Source organism: Eptesicus fuscus, chromosome 4 (assembly GCF_027574615.1).
Source record: "Eptesicus fuscus isolate TK198812 chromosome 4, DD_ASM_mEF_20220401, whole genome shotgun sequence".
NCBI classification, from domain to species: Eukaryota; Metazoa; Chordata; class Mammalia; order Chiroptera; family Vespertilionidae; genus Eptesicus; species Eptesicus fuscus.
In genome coordinates, this window is record NC_072476.1 from 95149657 (window position 1) to 95171336 (window position 21680).

Here is a 21680-nt window from a genome sequence, read left to right on the forward strand (position 1 = left end):
CACTTTAAGGGCTTAGGGTGTTCACATCAAGATAGTGGGGCTGGGGCGTTCACCATGTTTATAACATTTTGGAAGTTACAGAGTATTGGGGTCTCCACACAGCCAACATTTCACACAATAATCATTTCACACATTAGAGGGGTTTCCTTATGATCATAACACTATAACACATACACATACACAAGCTAAGCTATTTGGGATCTCTACCCTTTACTACTGCCACTTCAACAAAAAGTTCCATAGGTTGTGTCTTATATACAGCATACCATTATGTTGTACAGTTGTTTCCATTCCCTTCTTTTCCCCCCACCTTTGTCCAACATGGCATAATTTATATTCTGAATTGTTTTTACATTTCTACAATCCAAGATTTAAAGTAGTCACTGTGATTTTTTTCCATGACATAAAATAAATTGTGTTCATGGAAAACCACTGCTTTTTTCAAAAAAGCAAGAACTCCTTACCATGTGCTGCACGGCTTGTCCATCCAACTCATTCATTCTGCGGGCTACATGGAAAGATACATTTGTTTCTAAAGCAGGTCAAACTTTTTCCTTAAGTTCGACCTTTGCATGTTGGTTTTCTATATTCAAGTGTTCTCCCCTTGGCACTTTTCATATAATAGTTCACTTTTTATTCAGGTCTAAGATAAAATGTTACTTAAGCTGAGACTAATGCAAAGGGAAGAAGTATTAGAGGTTTAGGAGAGAAGACTTTTCTTCTCTCCTTGTGGTTTGGAACATTTTTAGAACACATGATTGTTTATTATATTTTTTATTCATATTTAAGTTAATTAACTATTCTGAATAATGTGAAACCCCAAAACTTGGGGGTAAAGAAAAAAGTAATTTAAATCCAAAGTGTATGCCACTGTGAGTTAGCTGAGGATCAGCTGAACTGAGCTGGCTTTTGTTTGCTGGCTCTGTTTATCTCCAGTGCGTTCCATCCTGCATCTGCTCATTTACTAGGTAGTTCTACCCCAGGCTGGGCATCCTCAACTGGGACAACTCTGCCCATGCATCTCCTATCGTCCTCTGGGGCCAGCGGACTAGCTCCGGCATGTACTTCTTATGGCAGTGGCAAAGCATAAGAGGAAACATGCAAAGTCTCATGAAACCTAGATGCAAATATGGTCTAGGACCGTGGTCGGCAAACTGCGGCTCGCGAGCCAAATGCAGCTCTTTGGCCCCTTGAGTGTGGCTCTTCCACAAAATACCACGGCCTGGGCGGTCTATTTTGAAGAAGTGGTGTTAGAAGAAGTTTAAAAAATTTGGCTCTCAAAAGAAATTTCAATCGTTGTACTGTTGATATTTGGCTCTGTTGACTAATGAGTTTGCCGACCACTGGTCTAGGACACCACTGCTTTCAAATCATTCTATTGCCAAAGTAAGCTGGAGGCCACTCCTACTGTGAGAGAGCCCTGCAAAGTACATGAATTGGAGAAGGAAGAGTTGTGGTCAGTAATACAACCCACCTTCCATTTATTTCATTTCTCATTCGTTGACTTAAAAAAGGTGCTAGAGGATGGACATACGATGATAACGAAATTTTTTTTCATTTTATTTTTATGATCAAACCTCAGCTACAATGAAACTCTAATATAAATTAGTCTCTGACATCTCCTTCTATCCTAAAATGTTTGTACATGTAGCAACGAGAAATTTTATTATGCATTTGATTTTTTTCTTCCAATATACTATTGACTTCCCAGAGGTGATTTTTTTCTCTCCTTTATTAACTATTGCATTTCTACTATCTACTATTCTATTCATGGAATTTGGTAGGTATTTTTTAATTAGTAATTAAACTAAGCATAGCATTAAAGACAAACTAAGATTAAAAATAATTGATGTCACCCTATGCAAATATAAAGTTGCCAGTCCAATCTTAAGAGCCAGACATAAAAGTTAAATATATATATATATATATTTAAATGTTTGAGTATCTCACTTGCTTCAGTTTTATTTTTTTATTATAACATCAAGTAAAAATACTTATCTATTTTCTTATCTAGATACTTCATTGACTACAATGCTGAAGATGACAGATTCTTCAATATTGATGCCAATACTGGATCTATTAAGACTACAAAGGTTCTTGATAGAGAAGAAACTCCGTGGTACAACATCACAGTTGCTGCTTCAGAAAATGGTAAATGACTTGACTTTATGTACTATAGGAAAATATGTCACTGTACAGGAAGATTTATACTGAGATTTTCTCATAAGCAGGTCTCTTACCATTTTTATTTTTGATGCCAGGATCTAAGAGAGTGCACAGAATGTATTAGATACAATTTTACTCATTGTCAGACACAGTGAATACATCATATCCGTTCTCCTTTACCTTAATCCTGGCATAGTGGTGAAAAATTGCATCATGGGCACTTAGTCCTCATGCCTGAGTCAAAGCATTTGGTTCTCCTTCTAACTGTTCTTATATCATACTTATAAGTAAGTCATCAAGGGGCTAGAAGAATGGTTCTTCACACACTTCAGTTTAGAAGAAAAAGAAATGAAAATTGATTATTGTTCTTGAATAATTTCATCAATATAACACCCCTCCTCAAGCTTCAATTACCATTTAGAAAACTTATTGTAAAGTAATAACCTGGAATTTCAATAGGCAGGACTATGCCCTCTTTGAGAGAAATATAGGAGATACAGAATAATGCACTATGGTTAATACCTAAGTTCAGAAAAACACAAGCATCAATGTCAATAATTATTTGTGAGTTTAAAAAGTTGTATATGACTGTGTTCAAATGAAATTAGAATAAAACTAAGAAAATGGATCTATCATAATAATGAATTCTTTCTTTACATATTAAGTGATAAACCAAAGTCTAAATTACCCCAGGTCTAGAATTGATGTTTGCAGAAATTATGTAGGCATTTAGAAAAGATTTCAATGTACACACACACACACACACACACACACACACACACACATATAAGCAACTTCACATTAAAAAATAGTGCTATAGAACATGAAATTATGCTCTTTTTCTTTGCCCTCAGAGGTTACGCCTCCTCCATGTGCCCCGTTCTAGGAAGCCACTAATCTAGATTCTATTTCTCTAAATCAGTGATTTTCAACCTTTTTGTCTCATGGCACACATAAACTAATGATTAAAATTCTGTAGCACACCAAAACTATATTATATTTTATGCTGATCTGACAAAAAAGGGTATAATTTTTATTCACTCACACGGGATGACAATTGTTGTGTTGGCTGGTGTCATTTGACAATCTAAGGGAAAAGAGGTCAGTGCCCCTGACTAAATAATCAGGTAGTGTATGTTTTAAAAATTCTTGTGGCACACTGGTTGAAAACCACTGCTCTAGTTGTTTTAGTCTGTTCAGGCTGCTAGGTGCTTTAAATGATAAACTTATTTCTCATAATTCTGAAGGCTGGGAAGGCCAAGATCAAGATGCTGGCACATTCAGTGTCTGGTGTGGACCATCTTCCTGTTTCATCCATGGCTGCCGTCTAGTGGTGTCCCCACAAGGAAGAAGGGCAAGGACGTTCTTAGAGCTCTCTACTCTAAGAACACTAATCTTAATGATGAGGCCTCCACCCTTATTACCTAATCACTTTCCAAAGACCCCAATTCCTAATACCATCAATTGGCGGTTGGGTTTCAACATATGAATTTTGCAGGGATGTAAACATTCAGTCTATAGCAATGCATTTACTTATTATTGGCATTTCATACAAAAGAATCATATAATCGGTGGTCCTTTATTACTGGCTTACTTCTCTTAGCATAATGTTTTCAAAGTTCATCCACATCATGGCATGTCATTAATTCATTCTTTTTTATTGCTAAAAAAAAAATATCCCATTATATAGGTATACCACATTTTATTTATCCACTAGAGGCCTGGTGCAAGAATTCATACACCAGTGTCGTACATGAATTGGGGGACAACCTCCCGTGTCCCTCCCCAGCCTCAATCATGCACCGGTGGGGTCCCTTGGCCTGGCCTGTGGGATCTGGCCGAAACCAGCTCTTCAACATCCCCCGAGGGGTCCCGGATTGCAAGAGGGTGCAGGCCAGGCCAAGGGACCCCACCGGTGTATGATTGGGGCTGGGGAGGGACACGGGAGGTTGACCGGATGACTGGACACTTACCATATTATGCTTTTATTATATAGGATTCATCACTTGGTAGACATTTGGGTTGTTTCCACTTTTTGTCCAATATGAATAATGTTTTGACTATTAATGAGAAAGTTTGTGTGTAGTCATGTCTTAAATTATTCTGGGTATATATCTGGGAGTGAGATATGGATATTATATTTAACCATCAGAAGTACTTAACTGCCAGTCTGTTTTTCAAAGTGGTCACATTTTACATTCCCATCAGCAGTATAGGAGTTCAATTCATCTATATTGTTACCAATATTTTTTATTATGTATCTTTTTTGTTATAATCATCCTAGTGTGTGTGGGTTATTGCTCTTTGCAGTTAATGCAATTTTATAATGTCCTTTGAAACAAATCAATAAGTATACTATGTTAGACTTTTTATTCTACCTTTTATGAATATTCTACCTTTTGTGATTTATAACATTTGCTCAAGTAGCTTCCATTTAGAATTTTTTCAACATCATATTCTCTTTGAAAATAAGCATTCACTAATTACTTTTATTTTTTTAAAATATATATTTTATTGATTTTTTTTACAGAGAGGAAGGGAGAGGGAGAGAGAGTCAGAAACACTGATGAGAGAAAAACATCAATCAGCACACCCCCTACTGTGCCCACAACTAAGGTACATGCCTTTGACTGGAACTGAACCTGTGACCCCTGAGTCTGCAGGCTGACACTCTATCCACTGAGCCAAACTGGTCAGGGCCACTAATTACTTTTAAATGAGTGTTATAAATGAGTTCATTTGTCATCATTTTAGCTAATTTTCTTTTTCAAAATAATCACAATAGGTGTAGAATTTCATGTTCTTTGTCACCTGAGGAAAATTTAATGACTGTTAAATGCTAAGGGCTCATTAAAAATTAGTTGATAAAGTAAGGGAATAAATGGATGAATCCAGAAAGAGGTGATGAGAATATTGTAAAGATCCAGAAAATATTCTGAAGTTCTTTTGAAACAGGCTCCATGTATAGAATATGGAAGGGACAAATTGTTGAAAAGGATGACTGTGTTTGTCAGAAACAATAGGAACTTGTCTTACCTAATAATAGACAAACATGTAAATTGACCGTACCTCTGCTACGCCCACAGCCAATCAGAGTGAGTATGCAAATTAACCCAACAAAGATGGTGGTTAATTTGCATACATAGGTGCCCAGCGCCTGGGTTCCAGGAACATCCTCGGCACCCAGGTCACTCTGAGGTAGGCCCCACGTGGGCCCCTGGGCAGGGCCGAGCCGGGGATCAGAGCAGAAGGGGCCCCTGCCCAAGCCGGCGACTGGTGTGAACTACAGAGGAAACACCTTTTCTGACCACTCATTGGCTAAGCTCCCTGTCTGCCACTGGTAATATTCTTAGTACTTGGGTAATAAGAATCCAAAAAGTTGATCTAGGGTTTTTCCACCACACTTCTGGAGAAAAAAACGAAGGTCCGCTGCTGGAAGGCTAAGAAATGTCATATCCTGCCCTAGCTGATTTGGCTCAGTGGATAATGCCTTGGCCTGCCGACTGCAGGGTCTGGGTTCAATTCTGATCAAGGGCATGTACCTAGCTTGCAGGCTCCTCCCTGGCCGGGGCCCAGATCAGGGCTCATGCAGAAGGCAACCAATCGAAGTGTTCCTCTCACTTTGATGTTGCTCTCTGTCTCTCCCTCTCTCTTCCACACTCTAAAAATCAATGGAAACATATCCTCAGGTGAGGATAAAAAAAAAAAAGAAAGAAAGAAATGTCATATCCTATGAAAGACACATCTTGAAAATGCCTAAAGAAAGTTTTCATGGTGAAGGGACTGGAGTCCGTGTTGATAAAAACACCTTGGTGGCTGCGGTGACTTTCAGTGGCTGCGGCAGCAGGATGATGGGGCTGGCACCTTCCCCTGATCAGCCCGGTCACCTCCCGCAGAGGGAGGCCAGACTTCGGCTTAGGCCCGCTCCCTGTGGGGATCGGGCCTAAGCCGTAAGTATGACATCCCCTGAGGGCTCCCAGTATGTGAGAGGAGGCAGACTGGGCTAGGACCCTCCCCCCCCCAGTGCACGAATTTCATGCACTGGGCCCCTAGTTTTATAATAAAATCAAGTCCAATTCTAGTGGTGTTTTGATCAAAAACCATACTGTAGGTTGCTCTAAATCTTACCTCAGTCCAAATAATATTTGTATCAAGTAGAAACTAATTTATGCCTATACGTGAGTTCATATATATCATGAAAATTGTATTATGTGCAATAATTACCAAAGGAGAGGCCCATTTTCACTGCAGTAATGTCTAAAATATATACTTACTTTTAAAAAAATATTTGCCGGTACTTTAAATGGGAAATGAGTTCATACATATCTACTTAGTAAAAGAATATAGTAAATTGCAGTAACCTGAATTTTATAGATGCTAATAAAAATGCTTTAAAGACAACCCAATGAGCAATACTAAAATGTAATTTAATCCTAATCATAAACACATATGTAGAATGAGCACTAGATAAGATTGTATAGCCGTATGGCGAGACTGTTTAGAAAACTGCACAACGATGCCCTGATTACTTAGCCTAAGTGCCTATTAAATATTGGAGGCTCTTTCATGTACAATTGTTTGTAAGTGTTAACCTCAACACCAGCCACACTATCAGTGTCTTTTCTAGTTTATTCTGTTGTGGAAATGCACTTGATACTTTTTTTTCAGTTTGAATTTTTGAAAGCCATTATACGTTAGAACCGTTTAGGTTCACAGCACAGTTGAGAGGAAGGTACAGAAATTCCCCATATACTCTCTGGCCATATGCATGCTATTGTCAGTGTTCTTATTTTGTTATATGAAATTTAACTTTCACAAACTTGTTCATATTTGCAGTTTCCCTTAGCAAGAAAATAATTTCTTATGGGCTCTTCTTCCTTAGCACACAAAGAAATTGGTATTGCTTTAAGCATGATCAAAAATAGTAAAGTCCTTTTCTGACATATCTGTCTATACATGGATGCCTCAGTGTATTAGTTATCTATTTTCATATAGCAGGTTACTAGGAAATATCCAAAAACAATTCAATTTGTTCTAAGGTAAAAGAAATTGATTGGCCCATGTAACAAACAATAAAGCTCACATGTGAGTTAGGATTTAGACTTACTGTACTTTGATCAGGTCTCTATTTTCATTTCTCTGTGATATTTCCTTTCATACATTTATTTTTATCTCATCTTTTGCCTTAGAGTTGCTATATTATAGTAACAAGCAACAAACACTGCATTAACTTGTATATATTAACAGGATGAATGCCACCTTAAATCAGGGTAAACTCATTCATAACCAAGGTGAGAGAAATTGTCATTTTGAATAACCATTTAAAATTTTAATCCAATTAGGTCATTTTTAAATTTTCATTCACTGTTTTTAAAAGTTGCATTTTATTCATGAAATGTGCATATAATTGGATTAAATACTATGGCAAAAGGTATGTGTTCATCACATTTGCTCAAGATAATCAAGGCCCATATTTTATCTTCACTTGCCCTCAATTGCATTCAAACTTTGAGGGTTCTACACGTGGAAGAAGTTTGGTGAGGCAATTATCATACTTACTCATTCTATTTTTTGTTGTCATTTAGTTATTTAAATAACTAGAGGCCTGATATATTTATTCATGCAAAGGGCTCAGCCCTCGCAGCCCCAGCTTCCTCTGGAAGGCGGTCCGGAAGGTTGTTCAGCAGTCCAACCTAATTAGCATATAATGCTTTTATTATTATAGATATGTTGATGCATTTAAGGGCTTACTAATTGCACTATGCCAATCTCAGTATAAAATTCTGGAAGAATTCGGCCGGTGTTGCTCAGTGGTTGAGCTTCGTCTCATAAACGTTTATGAGGTCAAGGTTATATTCTCGGTCAGAACCCATACCCAGGTTGTGGGCTCAATTCAGGAGGCAACCAATAGATGATTCTCTCTCTCATTGATGTTTCTATCTCTCTCTCCCTTTCTCTTCCTCTCCCTGAAATACATAAAAACATAAACAATATTTTAAAAAATGCTGGAAGAATTAGAGCAAAAGTGAGTATTAAAGATAAAAACTTGAATGACTGAAGCAATTATGTATAGCACTGATAGATATTTATTTTATAGTTTTCCTTTCTCCTTAAATTTTCAATACCTCTTTCAACACAATTTCTTCCTGATATGCAAAAAAAATAAGCTTGCTTCTCTAAAGACATAAAATGAGAAAAATCAGAAAAGGGTTTCCACAGTTTTCTGCCATCACATCTATCAGCCCACTTAGCACAGTGTGCTTTCATCTGCACAGATCTGTCTTCCTTCAGGTTCCCGCAAGTCAATTCTCCACGCCATGTGTGTGACCCCCTCTCTAGGCGTGCCCTGCGTCCTCACTTGCTCACCCAGAGACATTGCACTGTCAATTGTTTTCCTCTTCTCTGCACTTGCATTTCCCCTGTCTGATACACAACGCTCTGCCCTCATAAACAGGCTTTATTCCTATCTGAAAGGACAATGAACTCTCACAAACAAAACCTGAACACCTACCTTCAGTGTTTCCCTCCTGATACAACTCCATTACTGTATTCCCTCTACCAAAAACCCCTTGGAGGAGTTACTTACTAGTATGCAGTCACACACAGCTTAATGATAGGGATAAATTCTGATACATGTGTCCTTAGGCAATTTTGTCTTTGTGTGAACATCATAGCGTGCAAGTACATAAATCTGGATGGTATAGGCTGCTACACAACCTATGCTATATGGTATAGCCATTTGCTCTGTAGTAGAGGAAAATATATATTTTTTCTCTCTCTACACTTCTATGTTCTTGGCTTGGACATCCCTGTAATGAAAGATTAATAGAAGAAAAACAAACAGATGTTTAATAGCATGTCTACCTCCTGTCTACAAGGAAGAGAACATGGCCAGGAAAACTGAGTACCTCACAAAAATGACGGAAGCCAGGCTTCAGCTGAAGACAAAAGATGTTGGGTTGGTAGGAGTCAGTTTGGGGAGGTTACAAGGAGAAGCACAGTAAAGGAGGGTAAAACTTATGCAGATTTCAGTAGTTGTCTTCAGCTTCCATTAAGGGTCCCTAGAGATAAGGTCCTAATCCCCCATCCTGCCGCCTCCTGGTATAGCTAGGGAGATACTCTTGCAAATGGAGATTCCCCTTACATGTGTTAATGTCTTTTACAAAAGGTAACATCTACTTGGTTTTTAGATCTTCTCCCATGTCTGCTAGTCCTTAAAATTTACCCACCAAAATATATTTTTATGCCAAATAGACATACTTTCAGGTGAAAAATTTTGTTCCCCTACAGCCCCTGGGCTACAAATCTGTACAACATTTTAGTGTACTGAATGCTGTAGGCAATTGTAACACAGTGGTATTTGTGTTATACATTGTGCTCCATTAGGGCAACTATGAAGTCACTAGGCAACAGGACATTTTCAGCCCCATAATGAACTTAATGGAATCGCTATCACATATGCATTCCTCTTTGAACAAAACGTTGCCATGTAGTGCATGACTTGTATTCACAGTCTGCACCCTCTATCACCATGCTCTTTAAAATCCACGGTAAAAGCAATCTTGTGCTCATTGCTTTGCCAAAATTAATTTTGTCCTCCATATTGTAAAATCTAAAGTCTAACTTTAATTTCACCGTTTGCTCAACAAAGCAACAGCATTTAGCAAAACTCCTTCAAGAAAGAGGTTCTTTCTTTGATTTAAGAACACATTATTCTCCAGATTCTCTAGCATCTGTGTAGCATAACTTGTATTCCCAGCTGTAGTCCATTGTATGTGAGGTTTGTATGGCCATGGGTCCTGCAGCTGCCAATGCCACTTGATAGGCTAGCACACGGGCAAGTGCCAGCCACGGAGCAAGAGAGTGCTAGGGAGCAGGAGCAAAGGAAGAGGCAGGAGACAGAACTCTTTGTCTAGAGTTAGAACCAGGCGCTTAACCAATGAACCCTTCCGGATTTCGTGGGGCCAGTGGCTCTGCCCGCCTCGACAGTTATCTTTGTTCCCAGGTTAGACTGACAGCCAAGCATGTTCCCGAGGTCACCCCGATGTCACTGTGCATGGGCACATCTTCCCTTTGTTTTGTTCTTTCTCCCCAGGGATCGGCAGGGAATGGCCTGGTGGTTCTCTGGGGAGCATGGACTTGCAGCTTCCTGGTGAAGTTGCCCAGATGACCAGGCTTATAACGTCTGCCCTCTCCTTTGCTCTCTTTTCCTATTTTTTAATATTAGCTAGCTAATTATGACAGTCACACAAGTACATTTTTTCCTCCCCCAAATCCAATTTTTCTCTAAATCTGCTCCTCCAGAGGTCTTATCCATGTTAGTAATGATGGCTACAGCCTTCAAATTCCTCACGTAAATCACTCAGAGTCATATTCAGCTCCACTTTTTCTTTTGTTCCACATCCAATTTTTCAGAAACCTCTGTCAGCTATGCTTTAAAAAAATATTCATAAATCAACCACTTTATACTATTTCCATCACTCCAACCACTGTCCAAACAAGCACCACCTCCACCAAGTATTCCCTGTGGCTTCCTAAATATCCTTCTTTAACCTATCACCCGGAGAACTGCCAGAATGTTTCTTTTAAATCATAAGTAATGCCTATGCAGTCTCCTTTAATAAGATTAAATACTCACAAATAAATTAAGGTCACAAAGTATGACACTCATAATGGGTGAACCAAGTGTTACACATATATCCTGCCAAACAAGGAGTAAAGGTGAGAAATATCTTGTTTTTGCTTTAGGTCTTATGTATGAATCTGAGCACATTTTAGAGATTTTTTTAAATGAATATAGACTGTTCTGGCTTTTGTATTGTTTTCATTATATATACTTCTCCAGTTTTACTTTTATGTTCGTAAAGGCTGTTGATTTATAGCTCATTAATAATTCTTTTATTATCATTACCATCCTTTCATTATTTTATTAGACAGTGATGCATACTATTCAAGGACACTATATCTGAAGTCAGACTATCTCTATTTAAATTCTGTTTCTCTTTATAACAAGCATTTGGAACTTGGGCAAGTTACTTAACATACAGGGTGCCCCAAAAATGTATACACATTTCAATAATTAGTAATTTCAATGGGTTAAATCTGAAAAGAAAGAAACATCAATTGAACTATCAGAAAAAATTGTGTGTACATTTTTGGGGGGACACGCTGTATTAACTTATTTTTAATAAAGGATTTCAATCGAGGGTTACTTTAATTTATAAACATTCCCATTGGTTTATATCCAGTTCAGCATTTGGAGAAATATTGTCAAACTTCTTAATATTGTATCAGTCTGGTTGGTGTTAAATGGTAACTTATTTTAATTAACTTTCTTTAATGTTGAAAGTACTTTATGTGTTTATTTGGCACTTATATTACCTATTCTGTTAAATTTTTGTCATTAATTTTACCAATTTTTATACTGTGCTGGCTCTTTTTTTCTTATTGACTTAATACATTGTGTTATATATTATAGAAAATCCATTGTCAGCAAATATATTCACTCATTTTGTGAAATTTCTTCCTCTTTGTGCTATATTTGGAAGAACTAAAAAAAAAGTCACATTTGAATGTAATCAGTTTTATCAGAGCTTTCTTTGTGATCGGGGCACTTTGTGTTTTGAAAGCTTTTATTTACTAAACTAGTAGCCCATCGCACAATATTGCAGGCAGTAGGCTGCCTGCTGCTTCCACAGGAGCCAGCGGAACCGCAGCGCGCCGCCAGGAGCCCCGCTGCTTCCGTGCGGTTTCCGCGGGAGGCAGAAGCAAGCCGCCGGCGCCCATGGGAGCCGGGAGGGAGCCACGCCACTTCCTCAGGAGCCTGGAGGGACCCACGCTGATTCCGAGGGAGGCGGGCCCCCTGTCCTCTCTCCCGGTCTGCACTCAGCTGCATTGGCTGCGGGCCAGCCCCCCTGTCCCCCGAGGCCCTCCACCACCAGGGCGGGACACTTGCCTCACCGCCACGGCGACGAAGCAAGCATTCCTCCAGGCCGCTCATGCTGCCTGCTCTCAGCGGCTGCCCCCCAGGACTGGGGGACTCCGGCGGGGCTTTGGGGACTGGGTGCCGCCATCTTGTGGCTGTGGCCACGGCCATCTTTGTGATGGAGTGACGGTTAATTTGCATATTACCCTTTTATTAGATAAGATATATTACATACTGATATTTTTCCAAATTAGATATAGTTTTGTTTTACCCATTTAAGTCCTTAATTATTTAAAATATATTTTTGTGTATAGTGTAATTGTGGCCCTTCTTATAATGATAATGATATAGATAACAAATTTTACTGAAACCATTTCTTTCTAAAAAATATTTTTATTGATTCAGAGAGGAAGGGAGAGGATAGAGATAGAAATATCAATGTTGAGAATCATTGATCGTCTAGCTCATACATGCCCCCTACTGGGGATCCAGCCTGTAACCCTGGCATGTGCCCTGACTGGGAATTGAACCATCGCCTCCAGGTTCATAGGTTGACACTCAACCACTGAGTCAAACCAGCCAGGCTGCAACCATTTCTTGATCAATCCTACTTTACCCACTGATCTGCAATAGCATCCTTACCATATATTAAGTGTCCATATATAATGGATCTGTGGTTGATTCTTTTCTGTTTCTGTTTGTCTATACTTTTGACACTATCACATTGTCTTAAGTTCTAATTCCATATAATGAGGCTTGATAAATGGTAAAGCAAGTATCTTTTTTTATGCTTCTTCCTCTATGTCTGGATAATCTTTGTATTAACTATAATATTTTGTTATCTACCAGAGTTCTATGAGAATTCTTGCTAAGTTCTATTTAAATTTCCCTTTATTTTCCCCAAGTGGAACTTGACATCACACACTGTGTATATTCTCCCATAAGAAGGGAATGATTCTTTGTGTAAAGGACTTTACTTTCTATTTTCTCCAAGTTTATTTAGATTTGAAACCTTGAACTTTTTAAAGATCGTGTGACTTTTTTTTTTTTTTTTACCAACTGCTGTGCTTTTCTTAGTTTAATGATGAAACTGATTGTTCATCCCTTAGACTCTGACAGCATACAATGAATTCTGACAACTTTCTCCCACTCCAGTTCTGAATAACATGTAATTTCCTTGATATGACAAAAATACCATTTTAGCATTCATGGCATGCCTTGGTGTTCATTTTTCATTTTCCTGTAAGTTAATGAGTTTAGCAAGGAGTGCCATCATAAAGTTGTCTTTTGCCAAGAGTCCTGCTGTAGCATATGGAGCTAGTGACAAGCTACACTATTAAGGAGATTTGTTTAAAACCAAACCTCTAAAGTGTGCATGGAAATACTAAATACATCCCTGTGTGTTTTGCAGACAATCCTGGTTTGCTGAGCCATGTCACAGTGGGTATTAGAGTTCTGGATGTCAATGACAATCCACCTGAACTTGCCAGGGAATATGATATTGTTGTCTGTGAAAATTCTAAGCCTGGCCAGGTAAGTTAATTGTTCTCTTCCTGTCATTTGAATGGAAAAAAGGAAAAGCAGCTCTATTTCTATTATTCTTTTTTTCATTTTATTGAATTTGTTCATTAATAAAAGGATATGTTTCAGGAGTAAAATTCTGTAATACATCATCTGTATATTGTATTGTGTGTTCATCACCCCAAGTCTTAAAATGCTATTTTTGTGCCCAGTGAAAATAATTTTACAAAGCTTTATTTTAAGTACCAGATAGATTTTTTTAGAATCATAGGAAATAAATTTTCTCCAAATCCCAACTGTAATTCAAAAACGAACTCATCCGTGCAGGCACTCATCATGCCAATAAAATTATATTGAATGCTTTGTGTATAGCCCCATGGTAAATGAGAAGGAGACTGTGAACTTTTCTGTGCTAATGAAGCTTTGAGACTAGATTGGAGGAATGGACTGGTTTTTCCATTTTGGAGGGCCCAAGGGAGTGGCATGAGTAACCATTGTGTGATACTAGTACAAAGAAATGATGAGGTTTTAACAATGTGAAGAGTGTGTATGTATTAAGGAGCTGGAAGAGCAAAGGAAGGAGAGAAGAGCTTGAAAATGGGAAATGAGTCTGCGTGTATTGAGGCACCTAGCTAAAGGAGTATGGCAATTCTGAAGGAAGGCCAGGGTGGCTGAGGCACATAATACAAGTGGGGGACTTTGAAGGGGAAGTACATTTATTTCTCTTCTCTTATTGAGCATCTCATAGTTTCCAGAAGTCAGATATGTGCTCATAGCTTAGCTGGGTCTTTACAGACCCATGACCATAATCAAGGTATCAATCAGGGCTGTGCTTTTACCTGGGGCTTGGAGACCTCTTTCAAGCTTACAAGGTTGCTAGCTACATTTAGTCCTTTTCAGCTGTAGACCCAAGAACTTCAGGATTTTCCCAGTAAGGACACTTACTTCACCAAACAAGTAAGGAATGTATTTCTGGTGAGACACTGCTAGCAAACAGCTTTATATAATGTAATATAAACAGATGAATGCTGTATCAACATTTTTACCATATTCTATTGGTCAGCAACAAGACCCAGTTACACCCACACTTAAGAGGAAGAGATCACATCGTCATGCATTGCATAAGAATCACCTTAAAGTCTGTCTGTCATCATAGATGAATCTAGAGATAAAAAAATGATATAGGTCCATGGGTAAACCAGAATGAAGATATCATCCAAAATATCTTCAAATTATTTAGAAGCTTCTGATGAAATTATAATATTGAGAAACATTGTTTTATATATTCATGTATGAAGAACAGTCAATAGTGGCTTGCTAGAGTAACCATTGCTTATGCGTTTTAAGTATGCCCAGGAAAGGTATTTTATATATATAAATGGAGAAATCTTTTTTACATAATTTGTTTCATATTTATTGTCCACCAAAAAAAAAAATAGAAAACATGAATAAGGACAAAGTTGATGAAAATTATATTATTTTAAAGTACAAGTTATATGTTTTAGTCTCTTATTAATAAACTAGAGGCCCGATGCATGAAATTCGTGCAAGGGGCTCGGCCCTCGCAGTCGCAGTGGCTTGCCTCAGCCCTCACAGCCCGGCTTCATCCAGAAAGTTGTCCAGAAGGATGTCCAGTCTAATTAGCATATTATGCTTTTATTATTATAGACTAGTGGCCCGGTGCACGAAATTCATGCACGTGGGGAGGGGGTGTTGCTCAGCCCAGCCTGCACCCTCTCCAATCTGGGACCCCTTGAAGGATGTCCGACTGCTGGTTTACAGGGATCAGGCCTAAACCGGCAGTTGGACATCCCTCTCACAATCCGGGACTGTTGGCTCCAGCCACTCACCTGCCTGCCTGCTTGCCTGATTGCCCCTAACCACTCTGCCTGTCGGCCTGCTCACCCCCAACTGCCCCCCATGCCAGCCTGCTCACCCCCAAATGCCCCCTCCTGCCAGCCTGATCACCCCCAACTGCCCCCACTGCTGGCCTGCTCGCCCCCACCTTCCCTCTCTACTTGCCTGCTCGCCCCCACCTGCCCCCTTGCTTGCCTGCTCACTCCCAACTGCCCCCCCTGCTATCCTGATCACCTCCAAATGACCCCCACTGACGGCCTGCTCACCCCCAACTGGCCCCCCTGCTGGTCTGCTTATCCCCAATGGCCCCGCCCCCCACCAGCCTGATTACTCACAACTGTCATCCCATCCTGGCCAGATCACCCCCTGGTGAACCAAGCTCCCAGCCCCTCCTTTTTTTTCTTTTCTTTTTTTTTTTTCAGCGCCTCCTTGAGTGGAGGCCAGGGCCAGCTGGAAGCAAGTATTTGGGATTTATTTATCTTCTATAATTGAAACTTTGTAGCCTTGAGCGGAGGCCGGGGCCAGCCAGGGCAGGAGGGAAGCTTGGCTTCCTCCATTGCCGGGGCAACCCAAGCCTCCTGCTCCCTCTAGCTCTGTGGCTGCCACCATCTTGATTGTGTTAATTTGCATACGTACTCCTGATTGGCTTGTGGGCATGGCTTATGGGCATGGCAGAGGTACGGTTGAATTGCATGTTTCTCTTTAATTAGTGTAGATTACGTTTATCACCTCTGGTACTTAAAAATTTTCCTATATCACCCTTTTAAAAGCAGTAAATAATTTTATGGTACAGATATATAATGATTTACTTACCAAATCCCATTTTTAATATGCCAGAAATGTATGCATATATCCTAAATATTATTTGCCTAACATACATTATAAAGGTACAATTATTGAGAAAAATCTTTAAAATTAAAATATAAATACAGATTTAATATATACAGCAACTGAATATGGAATTTCAGTTCTCGGTAGTAAGAGTAGATTAGACATAGCTGAAGAGAAAATAAGTGAATTGAAAAATAGATGAGAATAAAATGTCAAAAAGATGAAAAGAAAGTATCAATACAAATATGAAAGACATGCTACTTGTAGGTCTACCATATAATTTATTCAATTATCAGCAGCAATTGAGCATTTACTAGTGTATAATATTGCTCTTTTATTCACATAGCTGTTACTGTTTTCAGAAACTAATTACTATACTTAATAGCCCTGAATTGTAATGAAATTTGATTAAGTTATGTGATTACTTCTTTTTACCCTTTAAAAACTGTATTTATATTTAGCATCATCGCTTTCTTTTAATGTTGTATGACTTTAGCTGTCACAATAAGATAATTGGGTTCTTTATGTTGCTCAACATTTGTTTCCAACTCTTTCACCAAAGTGAATTTAGATTTGTCATTGAGGGGATAAAAACATTTTTAAAGTATTGCTTATTGCACTTGTATTTAAACTATTCATTGCCAATCTGTGTGATCAATTGTAAAATTAACCCTGCTCACATGGAAAATGGTTGGTTACATAATTTTGCAGTCCTGGACTTCTTAAAACTTATGTTTGTAGCATTTCTGAAGAAACTGTGTAATTTGATGCAGGTTTGGAACGGATAATTCTGTTTAAATGATTTGTGAAATAGGTTTTCTGAAGCATATTTGCATTGTTCAGCTCTATGACACTTAATTTTAGAATTAAAGACATTTCTAATATAGATGCTGTGTGTCTAAATATAATAGCATGTGACTGTGGCAAAGAGACTGGTCTTTTATGAAAGCAGAGGTTTAAACCACATAATAGTAGAGATCAGGGTGATTCAGGTATTAATATAAACTGCAACAATATATTTCCATGATTTAATATGTTTTCCTGTTCTTTAAGTACCTAGCATGGGGAGGCAGGGAGGGTGGATAGGTGGGAAGTAATCAGCCAAGGACCTTGTATGCATATATGCATGACCCATGGACAAAGACAATGAGGCAGTGAGGCCCTGGGGCTGGGGCACAGGGGAACAGGGGTGTCCTGGAGGAGGTCAATGGGGGGAAAAGGAGACATATGTAATACTTTCAACAAAAAGATTTATAAAGAAAATAAATAATTTTTTAAAAAGAAAATCATGCATGCATGAAATTTGAAATAATTTCCCAAAATAGAGTAAATAGAAAATTTGAAATTAAATGAAGGTGGGGGTTAATATGAGGAGGGAAAGGGACATATGTAATACTTTCAACACTAAAGATTTATTTTAAAGAAAATAATGAAGGAATGCTTTTAATCTTCTCTCTCTCTCTCTCTCTCTCTCTCTCTCTCTCTCTTTCTCTCTCTCTCTCTCTTGTGTGTGTGTGTGTGTGTGTGTGCGCGCACGCGTGTGTGTGTGTGTGTGTGTTTTATTGTAATTAAACTTAGGAAATAAACTATCCTATCTAATAAAGAAGTAATATGCAAATTAACCCTCACACCCTCACAAGATGGCTGCCTATGACCAGGCCAGCAGGGGTGGTTAGTGAGAGATGACCAAATGACTCAACAAGCAGGCTGCGTGGGGTGACCAGGCTGGCAGGGGGGTTAGTGAGGGATGACCAAACAACTGAACAGCAGGCTGCGTGGGGCAACCAGGCTGGCAGGGGGGCAGTGAGGGGCAACTAGGCCGGCAGGGGGGGCAGTTGGGTATGACCAGGCTGGCTGGGGGGGGGGGCAGTTAGGAGCAACCAGGCCAGCAGTGGGAGGGCAGTTAGGGGCGACTAGGCAGGCAGGCAGGTGAGCAATTCAGAGCCAGCGGTCCAGGATTGTGAGAGGGATGTCCCGGATTGGAGAGGGTGCAGGCTGGGCTGAGAGGACCCCCCTCCCCTGTGCACGAATTTCATGCACTGGTCTTCTAGTATAAAATAAAATATTTTATTACCTAACACAAGTCTCTGCCTCATTGCATCCAATTAACAATACAACTTTGCATGAAAAAAAGTAAAGTTAGATCAGTAGAGATTTTACACTGTGTCAAGGATCAAGCTCATTTAACTAACAAAAGTCATTATAATTATATTAGAAAATATATTCATAATCCCACAGACACCAGGGGGGTGAGGGCATGAGTGGGGGAGGTCAATGGGGGGATAAGGACACATATGTAATACCTTAATCAATAAAGAAAAAAATTAAAGCAAACTTGTTGATTAATTTAAAGAAGATGCGATGTTTTCTATAGAATGCTCTTTAAAAAAAAAATATATATATATATATATATATATATATAGATATATAGATATAGATATATATTGATTTTAGAGAGAGGGGGAGAAACATCGATGAGAGAGAAACAGTAATTGGCTGTCTCCTGCATGCTCCCTACTGGGATTGAGCACAAAACCCAGGCTTGGGCTCTGACCTGGAATCCAACCAGAGACCTTTTGGTTCATGGGACAATGTTCAACCACTGAGCCACAACTGTCAGGCATAGAGTGCTCTTTTTAACGTAAATGTTTAGTTAGGGCTAGATCATTTGCCTAATAGAAGATTGTTATTTTTAGAAATTTTTGATACTATATATTTTTTTCCTAAAATGTTCTCCAGAAATAATAGACTTTGGAAATCACATTTAAACAAGAGGATATATTTATTTGATAAAAGAAATCAAAATTCGTTCTAATTAGTTTTTGTCAAAAGTAAATATTTACTCATGGGCATTATAAAGAATTATTCTAGTAATTACTTATAAATACCAACTCTATTTTTTATTTGTTTCTTCTTTGGTTGATTAAATCTGTGACTGTGTTTCCATAAGTCAGTTTAGATAAATCATAGTGTAGTGTAGAAAATACTGATGACAGAGACATGTCAATTATAGGTCTATCTACCAGAAGTTTAAATCTTCTGGAAATTGTAAACATTAATTTCTTAAGTATTTCTCCTAGTAAAAGTCTGAGGAGACAATACATGGAAATCCTATTTGCTAATGAAAGAGAAAAGATGATTAGTAAAACAGAAAAATTGAAATATCCCATCTCATATCCAAAAAATATCTGACTTCTGGACAAAAAAGGAACAACATTCTAGGTTTTTGGAAGCATTTCTCAGAAAAGTTATGGAAAAGTGTAAGTATAGATGCATGACTCACAATTCTACAACAGTTCAAGATGAATGGTTCACTCTGAAATAAAAGTCGTGATAATCACCTCATCATTTTCTATGTAGATGGGACCAAAAACCCTCTCATCAAGACATATTTGCCAAGTGAATTCAGATTTAAAATTACCTTTATAAACATGGAAATATATTTTACTAAAGGTAACAGGAAACCAGGAAATACAACATAATATGAATTGTATCAGAGTTGTACAAAAAGAATAAGCTCCTGTTTGTAAAAAATATTAAGAAAATTTAAAATAACATATAAACTAATTTTGAAATGAGAAGAATATAATTGCCCCAAAGAAGTAATAACAAGAAACAAAATAGTCTTTGATTTAAATTACTTGTTCTCCACCAATCCCCTCCAAAATTACTTTCTAGGATAAGAAGTGAACTTTTAAATGTGGCAGTATGTTATAAGGGATCATTGCCAAAATAAAATTGCTAATTGGAGAATCACAATGAATGAAGACTAGGGGTAAGAGGACATTGATTTTCCAAAAGAAAAGCATATTTATTTTATTTAACCCTGAACACAACCTTGAAATTTGTCTTTTTTATTTGTTTTTCAGTAAGTAGCTGACATGTAGAGAATGTAGGTATGTTTGTCATATGCACACACTGTACTCTCCATAGAGAGTACTATACTTGAGAAAAATATTTTTAGATTCTGATTATTCATCATTAGTCTATAATCATAGCTAAGAGACAATAACAAGGAGGAAAACTATCTAAACAGAGACTAGCTATCTATATATATAAAAGGCTAAGTGACCATCTGACTGTCCAACCAGTAGCTATGACATGCAATGACCACCAGTGGGCAGACGCTCAATGCAGGAGCTACAGAGCTGCAGTGATGGCAGTGGCAGTTCTCAGGTGAAGCACCCCAGAAACAGAGAGGAGGGAGCCCCATTCCAGGGTGCATCACCCGAGAACCACCTTCTTGCAACCCGGGACCTCTCTGGTAATGTCAGAGAGCTGGTTTCGGCCTGATCCCCACAGGCCAGCCTGAGGGACGCCACCTGCCAGAGGGACCCTGCTCACTCGACAGAAGCCCTTCGAGCCCCGGCGCTACCCCAGGTGTGGCTGGCCAGGGAGGGACCATGGGAGGTTGGCTCCAGGGCATGCCTGGCTTGTCTTGCCCAGTCCCACCCCACTGGCCACCTTCTAATTAATTTCCTTTCAATGTGCACGAATCCATGCACTGGGCACCAGTGCTTTAAATAAAAAGGAAATTAAAAATGAACAAATATGTGAAAGCAGGATGAAGACTTCTTGGGGGAAGAGAGTGAAGGGCTTTCACCTAGATCTCTTGCTAAAACAGTACTTTTTGAGTAATGATAGAACATAAAGGAGTGGGCCATGTGACTATATGGAGGAAAGGGATCACTCTAAATCCTGAAGCACTTTCTTCACTTTCACTTCATGAAAACACATGCTTGTCTTGTCCAACACTCACTGACCACACCTTCTCAGTGCTTTTATCTTCCTCAACACCCTGACAACATCATGGGCTTAGTACATGGAGAGGAATTTCAATTTTAACTGTGGTACATTTTGGTAGTTATTTCACTTAGGTAGTATTGAGTAAAATATTCTTTGAAATCTCAATTTTTGTAATGGATGTACAATATTTCACATGCAGGAAATTATATTTTATGGCTCTTTTCTCTCTCTCTCTCTCTCTCTCTCTCTCTCTCTCTCTCTCTCTCTCTCTCTCTCTCTCTCTCTGTTTTTCTTTTTCCTGCATGTGAAAAATAGGAAAGGCTGTAAAAAGGATACCTAAGCATTAGGCGAATAGCTTATATTTAAAATTGAGGCATGTACAAATAATGTTCATTGTACTTATTCAGAAGCATCCCTTTAATTTTTAAAAGAGGAAAATATTATCTTGCTAATTTGGATATTTATTTTTTAAGAGTATACTAATAATGGCTATAGCTATTAAAATTTATATTCAGTTTTTAGGCCATCTGGAATATGTTATTTACATATGCCAATATTCTCAGCTTCTTAATGTGCAAGGAATCCAAATTTTGAAATTGTTTTCTCTCACTAGAGATGAAAACTGTTCCATGAA

At 38.5% G+C, this 21680-nt stretch overlaps 1 protein-coding gene across 1 annotated transcript in view; it reads left to right on the plus strand.

The window, feature by feature from the left end:
* The window catches only part of CDH18 (cadherin 18), a 213568-nt gene that overhangs the window by 168515 nt on the left and 23373 nt on the right, over positions 1-21680 (plus strand). Inside the window, exons 7-8 of the mRNA XM_008161781.3 lie at positions 2015-2151; positions 13503-13624. Of these exons, the coding sequence (XP_008160003.1) occupies positions 2015-2151; positions 13503-13624 (259 nt within the window). The remainder of the gene's footprint in view (positions 1-2014; positions 2152-13502; positions 13625-21680) is intronic.